The sequence below is a fragment of the Oncorhynchus kisutch genome, linkage group LG17 (genome assembly GCF_002021735.2).
Source record: "Oncorhynchus kisutch isolate 150728-3 linkage group LG17, Okis_V2, whole genome shotgun sequence".
Classification (NCBI taxonomy): Eukaryota; Metazoa; Chordata; class Actinopteri; order Salmoniformes; family Salmonidae; genus Oncorhynchus; species Oncorhynchus kisutch.
Genome location: NC_034190.2, coordinates 31502216 through 31523597, shown reverse-complemented (window position 1 = coordinate 31523597; position 21382 = coordinate 31502216). Strand labels below are relative to the sequence as shown.

The 21382-nt window shown below is 41.9% G+C and overlaps 1 protein-coding gene and 1 long non-coding RNA gene across 2 annotated transcripts; one reads left to right on the top strand and one right to left on the bottom strand.

Moving 5' to 3' along the window:
• Window positions 1–9741: 9741 nt before the first annotated feature.
• Window positions 9742–20741, bottom strand: LOC109907455 (alpha-2,8-sialyltransferase 8F). The gene is made up of 9 exons (XM_020505416.2): window positions 20374–20741; window positions 14180–14263; window positions 13873–13959; window positions 13642–13786; window positions 13431–13543; window positions 13017–13103; window positions 11222–11339; window positions 10530–10694; window positions 9742–10465 (listed from the first exon to the last, which is right to left on the bottom strand). Exons 1-9 carry the CDS (start codon window positions 20454–20456, stop codon window positions 10271–10273), a joined length of 1077 nt encoding a protein of 358 aa, XP_020361005.1. The 5' UTR covers window positions 20457–20741; the 3' UTR covers window positions 9742–10270.
• On the top strand, window positions 11276–14721 carry LOC109907456 (uncharacterized). Its single transcript, XR_002257547.2, has 3 exons — window positions 11276–11499; window positions 13470–13536; window positions 13706–14721. It is a non-coding gene; the product is annotated as an uncharacterized LOC109907456 (long non-coding RNA).
• Window positions 20742–21382: the final 641 nt, after the last annotated feature.

Genomic DNA, 21382 nt, shown 5'->3' with positions numbered 1-21382 from the left:
ACTTCACACTGCCCTTTCCCACCTGTACAAAAGAAACACATATGTGAGAATATTGTTCATTGATTACAGTGCAGCATTCAACACCATAGTGCCCACAAAGCTCATCACTAGGCTAAGGAACCTGGGTCTAAACACCTCCCTCTGCAACTGGATCCTGGATTTCCAGACGGGCCGCCCTGGTGCGTACTCAGTCCCCTCCTGTACTCCCTGTTCACACACGACTGCGTGGCCAAGCACGACTCCAACACCATCATTAAGTTTCACCACGACACAACAATGGTAGGCCTGATCACCAGAAACAACGAGACAGCCTATAGGGAGGGGGTCAGAGACCTGGTAGTATGGTGCCAAGACAACATCATCTCCCTTAAGCATGAGCAAGACAAAAGAGATGATTGTGGACTACAGGAAAAGAAGGGCCGAACATGCCCCCATTCACATCAACAGGGCTGTAGTGGAGCGGGTCGAGAGTTTCAAGTTCCTTGATGTCCACATCACCAACAAAATATCATGGTCCAAACATACCAAGAAAGTCGTGAAAAGGGCATGACAACACCCCAGATCCTCAAAATGTTCTACAGCTGCACCATCGAGAGCATCCTGACCGGTTGCATCACAACCTGGTATGGAAACTGCTTGGCATCAGAGTGTAAGGCACTACAGAGAGTAGTGCGTACAGCCCAGTACATCACTGTGGCCAAGCTTCCTGCCATCCAGGACCTATATACTAGGGGGTATCAGAGGCCCAAAAAAGTGTCTAAGACTCCAGTCACCTAAGTCATAGACTGTTCATTCTGCTACCGCATGGCAAGCAGTACCGGAGTGCCAAGTCTAGGGCCAAAAGGCTCCTTAACAGCTTCTACCCCCAAGCCATAAGACTGCTGAACAACTAATCAAATGGCCACCGGGACTATTTGCATTGACTCTCCCCCTTTGTTTTTACACTGCTGCTACTCTGTGGTGGGGCAGTCAGCATAGGGGTTGGTAATGTTCTCTAGTTGCGCCATGACTGGCTCTGTGTTCTGTCACTCATGGGGACACTACGTCACATCACAATGTACGGGTAGAGCTCGAAAACTCAAGCACCTTGGGTGCTGCCATAGACTTACATTAGAAGTGCCCATCCAAGAAGGCTCAAGGTCATTGAATACAGAAAAAATGACATCAAATCACGTTATATCTACTGTAACTTTGATTGGACTGATCATGTCAAAATCATACTTTCAAAATCTTAGATAGCAAGCTAGACAAGCAGTCACCATCATGCATCAAGTCGGCAATCTACTTCAATCTTTGTCATTTGAAGAGAAATTATAAATAAAGCGTATCGGTGCTCATCGGCCATTGGACATAAACATTATACAACAAGTTGGAAATCACATATTCAACAATGAGTGCTAAGGCGCAACTGCAGCCCCAGGTTCGATCCCAGGCTGTGTTAAAGCGGGCTGTGACCGGGAGACCCATGAGGCGGCGCACAATTGGCCCAGCGTCGTCCAGGTTAGGGGAGGGTTTGGCCGACCGGGATGTCATTGCCTCATCGTGTTCTAGCGACTCCTTGTGGTGGGCTGGACACCTGCAAGCTGACTTCGGTCAAGAAGTAGTGCGGCAAGGATTTTGACCTTCGCCGAGTCCGTAGCATTGAGACAAGATCGTAACTACCAGTTGGATATCACAAAAAAAGGAGGTAACGCCATGGGTCAGAAAAGTTTGGATACATTGGCCATGCTGTCAATCCAGCATGGCTTCTGCCGCGATCAAAACAACTGGAAACTTTAAAAGGGGAAATCTCAGACTTCAGTGAGTTCAAGTCAACTGGGAACTCGGATAAAACTAGCTCAGACTGGGAAAATATTTGGAACGGTCATCCAACTCGGAATTCCAAGTCAAGAAGGACCGCCGCGCCACCTTCCTGTTCAAGTGAGCACAGCACAACGAGGGGAGTCCAGAAATGTCTTGTATGCTACTGCATAAATGACGTAGCATGCCAGGGATTTATGTATACTGTAGCCAAGAAAGTAATACTAAGTGTATGTTGTCTAGTAAGCTGTTAGTGGCCCATGTGCCTCGTCATAATAATTGTTTTGACTTTTTCCAAATTTTGTTAGCTTACAGCCTTATTTTAAAATTGATTAAATTGTTCTTTTTACTCAACCTACACACAATAGCTCATAATGACAAAGAAAAAACTGTTTTTTTAGAAGATCTTTTTATTTTTAAATTAGCAATCAATCACATTTACATACAGTTGAAGTCGGAAGTTTACAAACACTTAGGTTGGAGTCCTTAAAACTCGTTTTTCAACCACGCCACGCATTTCTTGTTAACAAACTATAGTTTTGCCAAGTCGGTTAGGAAATCTACTTTGTGCATGACACAGGTAATTATTCCAACAATTGTTTACAGACAGATTATTTCACTTATAATTCACTGTAATCACAATTCCAGTGGGACAGAAGTTTACATACACTGAGATGACTGTGCCTTTAAAGAGCTTGGAAAATTCCAGAAAATTATATCATGGCTTTAGAAGCTTCTGTTAGGCTAATTGACATAATTTGAGTCAATTTGAGGTGTAACTGTGGATGTATTTCAAGGACTACCTTCAAACTCAGTGCCTCTCTGCTTGACATCATGGGAAAATCCAAAGAAATCAGCCAAGACCTCAGAAAAATTATTGTAGACCTCCACAAGTCTTGTTCATCCTTGGGAGCAATTTCCAAATGCCTGAAGGTACCACGTTCATCTGTACAAACAATAGTATGCAAGTATAAACACCACGGGACCAAGCAGCTCAGGAAGGAGACGCGTTCTTTCTCCTAGAGATGAACGTACTTCGGTGCGAAAAGTGCAAATCAATCCCAGAACAACAGCAAAGGACCTTGTGAAGATGCTGGAAGAAACAGGTACAAAAGTATCTATAGCCACAGTAAAATGAGTACTATATCGACATAACCTGAAAGGCCGCTCAGCAATGAAGAAGCCACTGCTCCAAAACCTCCATAAAAAAGCCAGACTTATGTGGATATATTGAAGCAACATCTCCAGACATCAGTCCGGAAGTTAGAGCAAACGGGTCTTCCAAATGGACAATGACCCTAAGAATACTTCCAAAGTTGTGGCAAAATGGCTTAAGGACAACAAAGTCAAGGTATTAGAGTGGCCATAACAAAGCCCTGACCTCAATCCTATAGAAAATGTGTGGGCAGAACTGAAAAAGCATGTGCGAGAACACTGTTTGTACAGATGAGTAGGAGGAGACTCAGCGTAGGAGAAAGGGTTAAATATCAGTGCTGGTGTGAAATATATTTTGTCTGAATACAGCTATATACAGCTTCTACCCTTCGGGAATAATTTAACTTGGTTAAGCTTCCTTGAATTATTCACTCAAAAAATTAGAACCTAACACTACTAATCAACTTAATAATAAAGATAAATTGACATGACAGCGAACATTCAGAGTAATCAATGATATAATAATTTACAATCAATATCATCAATATGAAATTAATATAAAATGCAATTCATATAAAACGCAATCAGCAACATCACATGAGCTGAAATGGAAGTGAAATAAGACATATTATTATCATCTGCAGAAAGGTCTCCAAACTACTCAAATGAGAATACAGTATACACACAAAATTAATCAACTACTGTAGATTATCAATCAGATAATATTCCAATTGATTAACAGCAGCTATGAAACACTGTTGCATTGAATCAATATAAAAGTTGACCATCATCACTGAAGCGCCAAGAACCAGAGCACACCAAACCTCAACCTAATAACAACATGATACAATAACAGAAGTTAAAGCGACATGATACACCTCATGATGTTTAAAAGGGATACTTTTTTTTACGGGATTTTTGCAATAAGGCCCTTTATCTACTTCCCCAGTCAGATTAACTTGTGGATCCCTTTTTATGTCTCCGTGTGCCTTTTGAATTAATTTGCTAACTAACATTTCACTATCATTACTGTGCAGCCGTATTCATTGATCTGGCCAAGGCTTTCGACTCTGTCAATCACCATATCCTCATCGGCAGACTCGACAGCCTTGGTTTCTCAAATGATTGCCTCGCCTGGTTCACCAACTACTTCTCTGATAGAGTTCAGTGTGTCAAATCGGAGGGTCTGCTGTCCGGACCTCTGGCAGTCTCTATGGGGGTGCCACAGGGTTCAATTCTTGGACCGACTCTCTTCTCTGTATACATCAATGAGGTCGCTCTTGCTGCTGGTGAGTCCCTGATCCACCTCTACGCAGACGACACCATTCTGTATACTTCCGGCCCTTCTTTGGACACTGTGTTAACAACCCTCCAGGCAAGCTTCAATGCCATACAACTCTCCTTCCGTGGCCTCCAATTGCTCTTAAATACAAGTAAAACTAAATGCATGCTCTTCAACCGATCGCTACCTGCACCTACCCGCCTGTCCAACATCACTACTCTGGACGGCTCTGACTTAGAATACAACTACAAATACTTAGGTGTCTGGTTAGATTGTAAACTCTCCTTCCAGACCCATATCAAACATCTCCAATCCAAAGTTAAATCTAGAATTGGCTTCCTATTTCGCAACAAAGCATCCTTCACTCATGCTGCCAAACATACCCTTGTCAAACTGACCATCCTACCAATCCTCGACTTTGGCGATGTCATTTACAAAATAGCCTCCAATACCCTACTCAACAAATTGGATGCAGTCTATCACAGTGCAATCCGTTTTATCACCAAAGCCCCATATACTACCCACCATTGCGACCTGTACGCTCTCGTTGGCTGGCCCTCGCTTCATACTCGTCGCCAAACCCACTGCCTCCATGTCATCTACAAGACCCTGCTAGGTAAAGTCCCCCCTTATCTCAGCTCGCTGGTCACCATAGCATCTCCCACCTGTAGCACACGCTCCAGCAGGTATATCTCTCTAGTCACCCCCAAAACCAATTCTTTCTTTGGCCGCCTCTCCTTCCAGTTCTCTGCTGCCAATGACTGGAACAAACTACAAAAATCTCTGAAACTGGAAACACTTATCTCCCTCACTAGCTTTAAGCACCAACTGTCAGAGCAGCTCACAGATTACTGCACCTGTAAATAGCCCACCTATAATTTAGCCCAAACAACTACCTCTTTCCCAACTGTATTTAATTTTTATTTATTTATTTATTTTGCTCCTTTGCACCCCATTATTTTTTATTTCTACTTTGCACATTCTTCCATTGCAAAACTACCATTCCAGTATTTTACTTGCTATATTGTATTTACTTTGCCATCATGGCCTTTTTGCCTTTACCTCCCTTCTCACCTCATTTGCTCACATTGTATATAGACTTGTTTATACTGCATTATTGACTGTATGTTTGTTTTTACTCCATGTGTAACTCTGTGTCGTTTTATCTGTCGAACTGCTTTGCTTTATCTTGGCCAGGTTGCAATTGTAAATGAGAACTTGTTCTCAACTTGCCTACCTGGTTAAATAAAGGTTAAAAAAATAAATAAAAAAATTAAAAAAACACTAGCTAGAATTGGCTCGCAAAACTACCTGTAACTTCCTTCGTATTTTACGCAGAGACATACAAATGGTGTCCACGACTTCATCTGACTCATTGCCCAAATCACGGAGTATCCCTTTATTATTTCTTTAGTTGCTCCTCTACTCCCCTGGTGTTAGGTTAATCCGTTGCACCTAGTTACCTTGTTACACACAAACCAAAACAAAACTCGTCCAATAGTCATGGAAACCCGTCAGCTCGGACCCCCCACACCACCAGTGTTGCCAACTAATTTTCAGGGTAAGTTGATAGAGGCAGGTTGATTTGTTGCTAAAAGTTGCTAAATGACGTTGTGATGTCATTGCGTGATAACGTAAAACTGCGTCATTACGTAGAATACACAATAACGTTACTCAAATTGACTGGCCAGCTCTGCAAAATATGATTTGACATTTGTTCAGGTACAGACTCCCGCTCTTTTCTGTACAATTTTGATTGAGACATGTTGATTGACGTTGTAAGTTTGTTAAAGATCAAACATTCATGACCAACTATATTCATTGGGTTTGGCTCGTCGAAGTCTAGCAACAAAATTGCTAAATTGGCATCACTGCGCACCACACATACACTCGGGACACACGAATCTCGCCAAAATCCCAGTGGTGACCACATCTCTCAAGCCATGCAGGTTTGGATACCGGGCTCATCATTTAATCTCCACACAGGGAAGACTGGGAAACGGGCACAACCTGGCGCGACAAGTTCTGTACAAGGAAGTCCAGAAACGAAGAGTGACACCAAGGCAGTCTTCTTGGCCTATGTAGATCTGCAATGGTATTATAAAAAGAAAGGACAGGAATACATCAGTCTCCAATGCACCATCTGACAAGTTGTTCTCTCTCTCTGTTTTCTCCGACTCCCACAATTACATACATACATCAAATCAAATTGTATTAGTCACATGCACCGAATACAACAGGAAAATGCTTACTTACGAGCCCTTAACCAACAATTTATTTAAAAAATAAATAAGGATAAGAGTAAGAGATAAAAGTAACATGTAATTAGAGAGCAGCAGTAAAATAGCAATAGCGAGACTATATACAAGGGGGTACCGATACAGAGTCAATATGCGGGGGCACCGGTTAGTTGAGGTACTATGTACATGTAGGTAGAGTTATTAAAGTGATGAAAGCAACAGAGAGAAGCAGCGGTGTAAAGTGTGTGTGTGTGTGTGGGGGGGGGGGGGTTAGCCATTCGATTAGATGTTCAGGAGTCTTATGGCTTGGGGGTAGAAGGAAGCTGTTTAGAAGCCTCTTCAACCTAGACTTGGCAAGCCGGTACTGCTTGGCGTGCAGTAGCAGAGAGAAGAGTCTATGACTAGGGTGGCTGGAGTCTTTGACAATTTTTAGGGCCTTCGCACAACACTCTGTAGTGCATTGCGGTCGAAGGCCGAGCAGTGGCCATACCAAGCAGTGATGCAACCACTGTGTGTCCCCAGTGTACTCAGGATGCTCTCGATGGTGCAGCTGTAGAAACCTTTGAGGATCTGAGGACCAATGCTAAATCTTTTCAGTCTCCTGAGGGGGAATAGGTTTTGTCATGCCCTCTTCACGACTGTCTTGGTGTGCTTGGACCAGGCTGTTGTGTCATCTGGAAATTTAATGATGGTGTTGGAGTCATGCCTGGCCGTGCAGTCATGAGTGAACAGGGAGTACAGGACGGGACAGAGCACGCACCCCTGAGGGGCCCCTGTGTTGAGGATCAGCGTGGCGGATGTGTTGTTACCTACCCTTACCAACTGGGGGCGGCCCGTCAGGAAGTCCAGGATCCAGTTGCAGAGGGAGGTGTTTAGGGAGGTGCCGTCCTTAGCTTATTGATGAGCTTTGAGGGCACTATGGTGTTGAACGCTGAGCTGTAGTCAATGAAAAGCATTCTCACATAGGTGTTCCTTTTGTCCAGGTGGAAAAGGGCAGTGTGGAGTGCAATAAAAATTGCATCATCTGTGGATCTGTTGGGGCGGTATGCAAATTGGAGTGGGTCTAGGGTTTCTGGGATGATGGTTTGATGTGAGCCATGATCAGCCTTTCAAAGCACTTCATGGCTACAGATGTGAGTGCCACGGGTCGGTAGTCATTTAGGCGGGTTACCTTAGTGTTCTTGGGCACAGGCACTATGGTGGTCTGCTTAAAGCATGCTGGTATTACAGACTCGGACAGGGAGAGGATGAAAATGTCAGGGAAGACACTTGCCAGTTGGTCAGCGCATGCTCGCAGCACACGTCCTGGTAATACGTCTGGCCCTGTGGCCTTGTGAATGTTGACCTGTTTAAAGGTCTTACATCAGCTGCGGAGAGCGTGGAACAGCTGGTGCTCTCATGCATGTTTCAGTGTTATTTGCCTTGAAGTGAACATAGAAGTAGTTTAGCTCGTCTGGTAGGCTCGTGTCACTGGGCAGCTCTCGGCTGTGCTTCCCTTTGTAGTCTGTAATGGTTTGCAAGCCCTGCCACCTCCGACGAGCGTCAGAGCATGGTGTAGTACGATTCAATCTTAGTCCTGTATTGATATTTTGCCTGTTTGATAGTACGTCGGAGGGCATATTTGGGATTTCTTATAAGCTTCCGGGTTAGAGTCCCGCTCTGTGAAAAAGCAGCTCTAGCCTTTATCTCAGTGAGGATGCTGCCTGGAATCAATGGCTTCTGGTTGGGGTATGTTCATACTGTCACTGTGGGGGGACATCATCGATGCACTGATGTGGTCTACTCCTCAATGCCATCGGAGGAATCCCGAAACATATTCCAGCCTGTGCTAGCACTTTTTTATTGATCTCGTCACTGGTGCTTCCTGCTTTAATTTTTGCTTGTACGCAGGAATCAGGAAGAAAGAATTATGGTCAGATTTGCCAAATGGAGGGCGAGGGAGAGCTTTGTATGCGTCTCTGTGTTTTGTTAATGCAGGGATTTGTTTCCCTGCATTAAAGTCCCCTGCTACTAGGAGCGCCACCTCTGGGTGAGCTTATGGCGGAATACAGCTCATTCAATGCTGTCTTAGTGCCAGCATCTGACTGTGGTGGTATGTACACAGCTACAAAACCTCTCTCGGTAGATAGTGTGGTCTACAGTTAATCATGAGAAACTCTACCTCAGGTGACCAATAGCTTGAGACTTCCTTAGATATCGTGCACCAGCTGTTATTTACAGAAATACATAGCTTGCCGCCCCTTGTCTTACCAGATGCCACTGTTCTATCCTGCCGATACAGTGTATAACCAGCCAGCTGTATGTTGAAAGTGTCGTCGTTCAGCCACGACTCCGTGAAGCATAGCATTTTACAGTTTTGAATGTCCAGTTCGTAGTTTAATCTTCTGCGTATCTCATCGATGGATGTTCTGCATTGTGTACTATTGCTAGAATTTAAAGTTTGATGGAATAACCATTTTAACTCTCCTACATATTTGTGCATATGCCAGGGTGGGTTGTAGGTTGATTCTGGTGAGATTGGATAGTGTGCTCTGCATGATTTGATTACTGCCAGCCTTGAGTAGACTGTGCCAGGCAATCAAAACCCATCCCTGATGTAAATTGTGAATTAACATTTGAACTATATTTATGCCACATAGGCCATTTTAAACCAGTTAACTTTTGTGTTCAGTTGCTCTTTAAAATCAGTACTACAGGTGTACTGTCTGAGGCAGGCAGTAGACTCTACAGTCTTAAGGGTGTGTTCGTAAATTCACTCGAGTGCCAGAGTGGCTCAGAGTGCACTCCGGGCATTCATAAAATTCAGTGTTGTCAGATTGTCTGTTTGTAAATTTAGAGCGTTTCACTCTCGGGGCATTCGGAACGCATACTGGACACTGGCTGAGGGTTGATCCAAATGTTCTGACCTCAGTGGTCAAGCACCCAAGTTAACTGGCTAAAGATATCTAACTTGCCAGCTGCTTCCAGACTCAGATGAGAGAAGAACTCACTCTGACCATTTTACTTGCAGTAACAGAGCTGGTTAGGCTGTTGTCATGTTATCCAGAACATTGGTGACTGTATCTGTGCTGCTGGCAACAATTGGATTGAGTTATTTTTTTGGGCAGACGTTTCGTGACACCGGTCATATTCAAAAGGTGTTGCGCGTTTGTAAACGAACGCACCCTAAGATTCAGTCCCAAATGGCACCTTTTTGATATAGTGCACTGTGTAATGAATAGAGTGCCATGTTGGACCCACCAACAAACAAACAAAAACACCTAGTCACTCTCTCTTCATCTCTTTATTCCGACATTTATCTGGAAACACAAAACAAACTGGTAAAGGAACAACAATTGACCAGTCATGATTTAGGTCAGGTTCCAAACTATTTGGTCTTTTTAGTTCTAAAACAGTTAAGTCAGCGTTTCCCAAACTCAGTCTTGGGTATCTCATGAGGCGCACAGCTGATTAAAATAATCAAAGCTTGATGATGAGTTGATTATTTTTCAAATCAGCTGTGTAGTGCCAGGGCAAAAACCAAAATGTGCATCCCTTGAGGTCCCCAGGGCCAAGTTTGGGTAACGCTGAATTAGGTTGTGTTCTAAACTGTTAGCTCTATTAAGTTGTGGTCCAAATTCAATCTCAAATCGTGTTCACAGTATTGTCTCACCACAGAGACTGAGGGATCAGGGTGTGAATACAAGTTAGTGTGGTAGCCTTCTGTTGCCTATCCCTGCACAAGGGGCTATCAACAGGGATGTAGCTGTAGCGCCCTCTGGTTGTGGAATAGTAGTAACTAAGGTTGTATAGGTTAGGGTGTAGGGGTCAGTGTACAGGGTCCAACATGTAGCCGTAGCGCCCCCTGGCTGTGGAGTTGTAGTAACAGCAGGAACTCTTCAGGCATTGCGTGCATTTTGCGGTTCGGACCCACGTTGTCATAGTAATGATGGGGCAAAGAATTGTGGGATAGATCCAGAGGGAAGGGCCAGAAGCCGTACAGATTAACCTGAAAGAAAGAGATAGAAATCACACACGAAGACGAACACACACAACAAACAAAACACACACACCTGTTCACAGATCTCCAAAGCAGTGCTGGCCAGCATCAGACCAGTAGAGAGCCGTCGGGCTCGCTGCCCGCGGTGACGCCAGAACCTGCCCAGCTCAAACAGGTAGTCTGGGTGGAAGAACACCACTTCTTGTTGGGGGCGGGCCTTACGGAGAGCATGGTACACCTGGTACGGAACAAAGACTGATTAATGACATCACGATTTACACTCGTCCCCCAGACCCCTTCCTTCCCCAGCCCTCCTCTCCCCCAGGATCAAAATGTGTGTTATCAATTTTGTCATCCTTAAAAATGCTACCAAGCCCAGCCCGTGGACTACTTATTGATGAAAAAAAATCTAGGACCAGTGGGAAGGGCTATAGGAGGATGGGCTCATTGTAATGGCTGGAATGGCATAAGTGTAACGGTATCAAACATATGGAAACCACGTTTGACTTCGTTCCATGTATTCCTTACAAATGAATAATGAGCCTGTCCTCCTACAGCTAACCCCACCAGCCTCCACTGTCTGGGACTAAAAACATGGCACTTTGATGCAGCTTCGACCAGAAATGGCTTTTCGTAGCAGGTTAGGAACACATTTTCTCTAACCATAAACCTTTTCCTAACCTTAACCTAATTCTCCCAACCTGCTACGGGAAAAAAAAAATCCCTTCCAGTCGTAGTTGTATTCATTTCATAGTAGCAGCGCACCTTGAAGCAGGGGGCTGTCCCAGAGGCAGACGAGAAGGCGGGGAGAAGCAGATGGGCGTGACCATAGAATGACAGGACTTCTGCCAGGTGTCCAGGGTTCTGCTGGAGGTCAGTGTACCTGAGGACAGGGGAGGGGAGGAGAGGAGTTAGCAGACAGGAGGCGGGTGAGAGGCGGGGTCGATGTTAGTGGCAGTTGGACAAATGTCTAGAATCGACTTGACGTCAAGAATTTATTTGAGTTTGTGAAATCATGTTGGACAGGTGTGAGGCAGAGACAGGTGAGTATTGATCATGTATATTGACAATATATAGGTTGTTATCAATAAAATGTTGCAATACGGTGCAGTGTGTTCGATTTGGCTGCTGGGGGGCAAGGAGACCCCAGCTCCGCTAAAACCATTGATAACTACGTGCCATTTATAAGGGATTGTTAAATATATTTTTTAACTACACTGTATTTGGTTGTAATATCATCATAGCGCTAAATATGAAATAATCAGAACTATCAGAGTTATACAGCAAGTAAATGCATGCTTTTTATGATCAGTAAACATCAATTGATCATGTATTTTCAGATATGTGAGGGTAGCCTATCCATTTGGCATGTAGCTTGCTAGCTAAGCAAACAACATGTCATTTAGCTTGCTTCAGAGATTAGGCTTTTGGAAAGAGCATGACATTGGTTAGTCCTATTCCTGGTAAAGTTGTCAGTCGGACTACTGTCATCACCACTATAGATGGCAAACAAGTACAGCCATCTAGTTTATCCCCTGAAATGTGGCTTGTCAACTAGCCATATTGAGATGATCTGTTATTAGCCATCTAGCCAATTTGACATGGTCCATCAATCAATGTAGTCTATCATGTCTGTCAGCAGCAATTGTGATTAAACACTTAACACGTTGAAAATGAGATAACTTTACTAGGTAGGCCTACGTTGGTTGGAGAAAAAAAAGTACATTAAGTCTACTACCACCACTACTATGTTTAGCCAACTGTACAACATTTCTACCGGTAGCGTGCAAAGTAAACATTATCAGCTAATAGTACATTGGCAAATGTGCCCTTCTACTGCTCGACAGGCAGAGCCCACAAAAGGATGGGAATTAACCTAAACCACTCATACTTGTCAGGTATATTTCACTTTAATTTGATTCCAAATAAAAATGTATTGGTCGCATACACATTTTAATAATGTTTCTAGCTACAACATTCAAATTCAGAAAGAAATGATTAATTGACCACAAAATGGCCATCTCAGTCTCCGCACTTGAACCCCATTTTAAAACCTGTGGTTTGAATTGAAGAGCAGACAAAGGATATTAAGGATCTGGAAAGATTCTGTATGGAGAAATGGTCTATGTGGAAAGGAGGAATGTCATTATCCTCACAAGGGGGGGGGGGCTGCTGGAGTACTGTAAACAATAATTTTGACCCCTATCTTTCCAATTGTTTTATATGACTTGAGAGGAATTAGAAGACAAAAAGCGTCAATTAAATGCATTTGGTGTGTATTCAGAGTGGTCTCTGACTTGTGGTCAGACTCGCTCAAGTGAAACAAACTTAAACTTGCAGTTTTTTTTCCAATGCTGAATTGAATGTCATTGAGAAAAGAGGAAGTTGTCATAATGTCTTTTTTTCTCAAACATCCTTTCTGAATTTAAAAGTAATCCAAGAAGTAATCAGCTAATGTATCTGTAATCGGATTACAATATTTTAGCTGGTAATGTAACTGATTACGGTTTTTAAATCAGATTACATGTACTACTATCAACCCTGTTGGTAGTGTATGTACCCTTTAATGATCTGGCTAGGGTTGGCTGTTACGAGGTCTGTTTTCACTCCCACGTCACAACTCTTGTTGATAGGAGCCAGGTTAAACCTGTTAACAACAAAAACACCACAAATTAGAAACGACTGTCACACAAGATTATAAATAACATTCACACAATATTAAATCAACATTCACGACACAACAGTCACAACATTACAATTAACTGAAGAAAAAAAACTAACTGAACAAAGATGATATACTCAGAAAGATGTGCCAGTTTCGATAAGATATATCAACATTCAGACAACATTCAAACACATTCACACATAACATCAACATTATACACTACACAACAGCACTACATTACAATAGTTAACTACCAATAACATATTGATTGATCTATGTTTGCATGATAGATAATGTTGTTGCGGATACCTGATGACATAGTCAGCATTGTCTATTTCCGCTCCACAGCTGCTGTTCTGCAAGATTCCTCCACTTCCCACCACGGCACAACGACTCAACGAACCTTTACTCCAGGGTACAGTCTACACACACACACACACACACCATGCTGGTAAACCACGCTCGTGTGATGACTAACTGTCTGAGAACTGAAGACTTGCGCACACACATGCACGCACACCTGAGGCAGCATTTCCCATAGTGCTTGATCCACCTTTCTCTTCTTCCACCTGTGTATCTCGTAGGACAGACTCTGGTTCAGATTGGTGTTCTGTCTGGTCACCATCAGCCTATCAGACGCATTACAGCACGACCACAACTCTGCCCTTGGGGAGCGGGGACAACAGGACAGAACGTTTGTTGCAGAAGATCGCAAGACTGAGCAAAGTGTGTGTGTGTGTGTGTGTCTCACCTGTATAGTTCTCTGTGTGTGAGGTTGAGTCTCCAAGGACAGTCCATCAGCTCTCTCACATCCTGAGAGAACAGGGCAATGTCCACTCTGAGACACACAAACACACGGAGGAGAACTTGTTGGATCAGGCTGGAAGTTGGATTGTCATGTTGATCTGATCTATACTAGTACATATAGAATGATCATGAAACATAGGAAGAACAAGTCAGGCAAAGGGAGAAACTCTCTCGCTTTCACTCACTGACCCCAGGAAGATTAGGTGACAGCATGGTGTCAGCTAATCATTCAAATTCAAAACGCCACCTACTTTTTTATAGTACTCATGGTCACCAGTCTCTTTCTCAGTCTCCTACACTGCAACCCCTTCTGAACAGAGTCCAGGAACCCATCTCTGCAACAGGCAAGCGAACAAAGCAGAACAGTTGTTGGTAAAGCAAATCAAAAACAAAGCAACAGTAAACATGTCATCCCCCACGAATGATGCAGCACCACCTTCCTTGGGCAAAATAAAATTTAACTATACTGATAGTAAAAAATTTAAAAGCCCATTATAGCACCATGAATGTTCTTGTATATGTTGAGTTTTGACAGTGTTTGCAAAATGTGTACCAAATTTGTTATAGTATTAATATCTGGGATGGATTTATATGCATTTATGTGCCAGACCTTGCCCACGTAATTGTTTTTTGGTCAATAGCGGCCATGTTGTTTTAGTTACTAGTCTGGGAAATATTGCATTGAGAGACCTTTGTCCATAGATGCCACATCAAGTTTCATGCAGATCGGTCATTCGGTGCCAGCTGAGTAGTGTTTTGTGTTTTCACAAAATAAAAAATGGCGGAAAATCTATCAAGGCAGACCTTGTGTGTCTCTGAGGCAAATTTGTTCCTTGTGAGGAGAAAGATTTACGTACCGAATTTCATGACTTTGGGTCAAACGGAGTGAGGGGTGTGACCTTTAAAGTCAGCATTTCCAATTGCTTGTTATAGCGCCAACATCTGTATTGTATTTTACTTTTCTTTCGTATCTCTATGTCAAGACGCATCATTCGCACCAGCTTCGTCCAAATCGGGCCTGTGCTGTCTGAGATATCTAATTTGACGAACAAACCTACAAATGTACTAACGGACAGAGACAGAGATGATTTCATCGTGGGGGACAATCAATCCGGTTGAATACAAGTTGCAACAGGGAGAAGTTGAAGGCAGAAAGAAAAAAAACAGAAGCGGAGAAAGTCTAAAAATGACTCTTGGAGACAGTGCCTTTATAGTCTAATCGGACAGCAACAAATGTTCTGTAAACACCAGCCAGAGAGGCTTGCATGAAACCCAAATAAAAAAAGTCATGACTTTGTCATCTGCTTCCCAGAAGGTCATCAATACAATGTAACAGTGAATAATCTGTGTCCTCTGTCTTTGTACATCCAGTCTGGCATCAATCCCTATCAACAATATGAGATTAATCTATAAAATTCAGCTTCAAGTCTAGTGACCATACACCCATACTTTGAGTGTCACAAACAGAACATGTGAAACAGAAGGATGTGTTTTACAGAAACTCCAAATATACTAAGCATTGTGTTGATCACTTATCTAAAATCACTCTTTAATCTTGCCATTAGACACAGGGTGTTTCTCAATATGCATACTACCGTGCTCCGAGTACCTCACCATTCACTGAACAGTCTTCCAGTCAAGACAATGGCAACAATAGATACAAAATGCTAATGTTTTACTTCATAATTATCAGCTAGATATGTGAATTGTAATAATCTAGCTAGCCAGCTAGTTAAACAGGCATAAATGACCTAAAACTAAATGTTATGCAAAGTAGATATACATTTTGTGGGTAGCTAGCCCTATTAACTTACTATAGATTTAACCATCTTCCAGCCAGGAAAACAATGGCAATAGAGAAGAAACAAGCTATACACAAAGCAACAGTTTTACTTCATAATTATCAGCTAGTTATGTGAATTGTAATAATGAAGCTAACCAGAGTTTAACAGGAAAAAAAATAATACTTAAAACTAACATGCAAGATAGATGTAAATTCTTTGTAGGTAGCTAGCTAACAGTACTTCGTGGCAATCTGGCTAGCTAACAATACTAGTAGCTAGCCAGTTAGCCCTATTTACTTATTATGGGCTGGCGATCTATGATACGTACAGTAGGCAGGTAAACATGCCAAAATTAACACTGCATGTATTTATTAATGTTTCAAAATAAAATATTGTAGTCAACATTTAATTCTGAATTCGGAGTGTATTTTCTATCGCTTCAGCTCAAATAATGGCCGCCATTGATTTAAAGAAATGTTAAGTAATTTTTAAGTGGTTGTGTCATATGGTCTTTGCGTACTTTTACGTTGAAGCTTGCATCGACGCATGCGTCAAATATGTACAAATTGAGTACGCATTCGAGAAGTCCCCTCAAGCTCTCCGTTTCTCATACTCTAATTTGGACTAATACTCCAACCCTCCGGTGCTCAATGTACAGTAGTATGCATTTTGCGAATCACCCACGGTAATGAAGCTTGTTGATGCTCCTCATATATATATATATATATACATATACATACACACACACATACATATATACACATACATATATATATATATACACACACACATATATATACACACACACACATATATATACACATACATATATATATATATATATATATATGACTGGAACAGCATTTACTCCAAAATATGAATTTTATTTTCTATAAATACAGACTTCAAAACAGGTAGAGTTCAAATTTCTAAAACAAGGATAAAAGTAAAATGGAGAGGTATAAAAGATGCAAACCCTCCAGACATCATATCCTTGCCTAAAAACTGAACCATGGGAACCCAGCAAGCAACAAATGTTCCCATAACTTTAGAGAACTTTCACTTAAGAGTCATTAGGTCATTTCCTGAGGTTTTCATAGGAATATACTAGTGATGTGCAAGGACTGTTTCCAAAAGATCATTCCCTTAATGTCAAACAGAAATGACCTCAGAATAAGATATTGTCCTAGACACGTTTCATGGGAACATTGGTGGAAAAAGTACTAAATTGTCATACTTGAGTAAATGTAAAGATACCTTCATAGAAAATGACTCAACTGAAAGTCACCTAGTAAAATACTACTTTACAGAAAGTTTAAAAGTATCTGGTTTTAAATGTACAGTGGTGGAAAAAGTACTCAATTGACCCTTCGCTAAGCCCCAGTTTGAGACAACCAATCACATAGCTCCAACGGATAGCATCCATTTAGAAGAGGTTAGATTTTCTCCATGCAACCCTTATTACAAATAACGTTCACTCCCTAATTTCAGTCAGGGTCTGCAGTATATCACAGAGCAAATATGGATAATTGTTACTTCTTCCAAAAGAAAGGCAACAAAAAAACTAGCAGGTTGAGCATGAGCAGGCAACAATGAATGAGGTGGAGTAGGCAGAACAAAAATAATATCTAAATGTAGCGGAAGCGTTAGTCACAGGTTAGCGCAGGGTTGGTGGTAGCCATCTAGCTCATCTCCCTCAGTATAAGGGTTGGCTAATGCTAATAAGCTAAGCTAGCATTAGCTCTCGGCATCCTTAAGCTATTGGTTATCAATCAGAGCTATTAAGCAGTATATGTAGTGAGTGGGCAAGCTAAGGATGTTATGAAAATGATATGATATTAAGAAAAGTGTATTTGATGCGTTTTGTTTCTGTAGCTAGATTGGCTGGCTAGCCACTTCAGTAGCTACTGTCTGGCTAGAGATGTAAGGTTCTGACTGAAGCACATATCTTCTGACTGACAGTGCCCCCCTGTGGAAGGAAACTGAACTTTACTACAACTTGATATTTAACCATGTTTAGAAATGCGCAATGCTGAGGTGGTAGAACTGACTAAATGAAATTAATCAGAGAGGGCTTATAACCCATTCCATTCTACAGGTAAACTTGCTTATTTCATTATTGTATAGGCTATGTAACTATAAGAAATAAACACAGCTCATTATTGAATCTGAAATTATTCAGCTTTTTTGTATTCACTTTTTATTTTATTTAACTAGGCAAGTCAGTTAAGAACAAATTCTTATTTACAATGACGGCCAACCAAAAGGCCCCCTGCAGGGACGGGGGCCTGAGATAAATGTTTTAAAATAAATACAATATAAATATAGGAGACACACATCACAACAAAAGAGTGACAACACTACATAAGAGACCATAGAGAACATAGCAAAGCAGCAACACATGACACAACATGATACACTTAGCGACTTACTTGTTCTATTGTATAATTTGAGAGGTTAACCTGCAAGTAAGCATTTTGTTGCACTGTTTACTCTGTATATGAAAAAATAAAAAATGTATTATAGGTGAAGGGGGAGGGCAGCCAGACAGGTGGAAGCTAGCCAGAAAAGGCATTAAAAAGGTTGGATGGAAATCTGATTCCATTCTACAGGTCATATGTGTTGGCTCATGTCTCTTTATATTCATATAGCCTAGGGGCTATGTAGCTCCTTATCTATCATGTTTGCAGTTGTGTTGCTCTGTTATGCGGACATCTGAGTTTCTTGCCCTGGTTGTGTCAGTAAGCAGTATTTTTAAAGAGCAATTGCCCCTAAAAAAACTACTTCCCGTTTAGAAAACAGCCTGTGGCATTGACATGAGTCCGGAACATTTATTCTACTGTCAAAATTTACTACAAAAGGATCATTTGTCATAAGGTCAGTCTCGTCAAAAACTGAGTTGTGTGAGACTTGTGGTTGTGATTGCGTCACAACATAAATGAAGTTGGATTCATTTCAATCCACAGCTGGCAGCAAGCAAGATATCATCATTTCAAAATGCAGCTGCACTTGACCCGATTGTAAATCATATGGAAAATTTGGGTTGACTTTGGATATCCCTTTAGGATTAGTTAATTAGTTAGTTAAGGACCTTCAGTAAATTAAACAATGTACGGGACAATATGTTCAAATTCCATTATCTCCAGATTTCAGAGATAGACAGAGATGGCAACAGACAACACAGAGAAAGTGATGGAGGCAAAGGAGGGGTGAGCACACAGTATACTGGGGCGGCAGTGTAGCCTAGTGGTTAGAGCGTTGGACTAGTAACCGGAAGTTAACCCACTGTCCCTAGGCAGTCATTGAAAATAAGAATTTGTTCTTAACTGACTTGTCTAGTTAAATAAAGCTAAAAAATTAAAATACTAAGCTTCTCTATGGATTCTAACTACTGCACAATGTGTGTTTGAGCGAGAGAGAGGAGTGTTTGGGTACTGTTGAATCCTTTAGTCAGTTTGCCTCATTGGACAGGTCAGAGTCTGTTTGAAGTTGTTGAGTGGTATGGAGGTTTTTGGCAATACAGTGTAGATTGGAGATCTTCACAGGTCCAAAAAGTTGGACCCGTTTCAAAATGGACCTAGGGCCTTACCCACCCAATTATATCAGCTCTTTTTCAGATCTGATTGATCAAAATAACAACAAAAAAAGATCAGAATTGGGCTGCCTGTGAATGCAGCCATGAGGTTGTGAGTTGAAATCCCTGGTGAGGTCATGCTGAATAATAATGACTGTATAAATTAACATGCACAGTGTAATCATGCATGTCAAATATGTAAGTTGAAAACACTATGTGTGTTCCCTAACCCTGCCAACAGACAAAGAGCTGTGAATGAATCAGTGGTTCACCAATTAGGTTCTTGATGGGTTCTGTAACATGTCATAAAAACATTTGAGAGTGGTAGAACGTTTCTTCAGGACCATCAGGTGACATTGACAACTGATGCGCAGAAATTATCCTGCAACGTTCCCATGAAACGTGGCTAGCACATTCATATATTCTGAGAACATGGCAACCATGTTCTGTGTATGTTTGGTGGGACCTTGATAGAATATTCTCCTAACCTTCAGAAAACCAGACACATGAATGTTCTTGCAATGTGTCTAGAACATTAATATTGGATATTTTGAGAACACGGTAACCACTTTCTGGGTAAGTTATTTTTTTACCCTTTATTAAGGGAATGTTCTCTTAACTAATGGCAAAACATGCTAAATAGGTTCTTATTAAGTTTTTGCTAACAAACATATAATTGTCCCCTAACTAATGGAAAACTGGTCACTCAAACTTCAAGGGACCATTGCAGTTAACAAACGTTCTCTCCCTAGAATTGTTAGTTGGGAAGATCTAATCGCACTCATGTCCTCTCGTCTCGGCTCTTCCTCAAAACCCATTGGATAAGTAAGCCAGAGGTTCCTGCCCTCTGACCTGCTCCTCCAATGGGTTTTGAGATGGAGAAGAGAGGACACGAGAAGTATGCAATTGAGCTCTTCCCCCTGTGCCTCTCCCACACCTTTAAATCACCTGCACATAATTAGCAGGCCAAATTGGTGGGACGGCTGTCAATTATCAATTAAACAATGCCTGTCCAACAAACGCACAACATTATTAAATTGACTTATTGGGTTGAAACACACTCACATACACAGTATTACAAACGTACCTTTGGTGTTGGTAGTAGTCTATGAGCGTAATAGACAGGAGAGTTCCAGAGCAGAGGAGAATGAATAGAACCAGGTAACACATTGTTACAACAAGTCACAGACTGAATGACAGCACGACGACTACACTATCTGTCCATCAGGGAAGGGAATAGAGGTGTGTTTGTGGGAAAATCTCAATGGTCTGTGCTATTCAAGGTCCTTGGGATGTCCCTACCCCATTGAAATTGACATTTTAAATGGTAAGGGTTTAGGGTAGGAACATCCCAAGGATTCCAAATAGTACTAACCAAATCTCAATTGCATACTCCTCGTGTACTCTCTTTGCCGCCTGTACAAAACCCATTGGATGAGAAAGCCAGAGGTCCCTCCCCTCTGACCATCTCCTCCTATGGATTTTGAGAAGGGGGAGAGGAGTATGCAATTGAGATGTTGTGTGTGTCAGGGTTGGGCTTAATTCTGAATTTTGGAATTGACTTCCATTCAACTCGTGTTAAAATTCTAATTGAATAGGCCACACCCCACAAGATGTAGAATTTGAGTTTGAGTGACAGGAAGTGGAATTTAATTGGGTCAAAGAGGAAGAGGCGGAGCGGGAGGGATAACTGGGCCCAACATCTGTCTTCTCCAGCAGGTGGCAGTTGCTAGTTTTTTTCGCTCACCAAGCCAGGACTTTTTGTATGGAGGCCAATGAGTGTCAAATTTGGTTAACAAAAATATTAATGGTTTATTTGCTACATGTGGCTTACGAACAGAAGTTTCGTAATGCTTTGGTTGTTATGAGTGTACTGATATAAGTAGGAGACTTGACATCCTGGCAACTTTGAGAAAAAACACTTCATATTGGAGTTGTGCCCGTTGTTCACGTGAAGTTGTTCACCCTCTCATTGGCTAGAATGCTCCCACCTGATCTTGTCTCCTCCCGACTACCTTGCATTTTTGAAGGCATTTAATTTCGTTGTTAGAGTGGCCATTTGAGTATCTGGTCAATATAATGGATATTCTGTGATT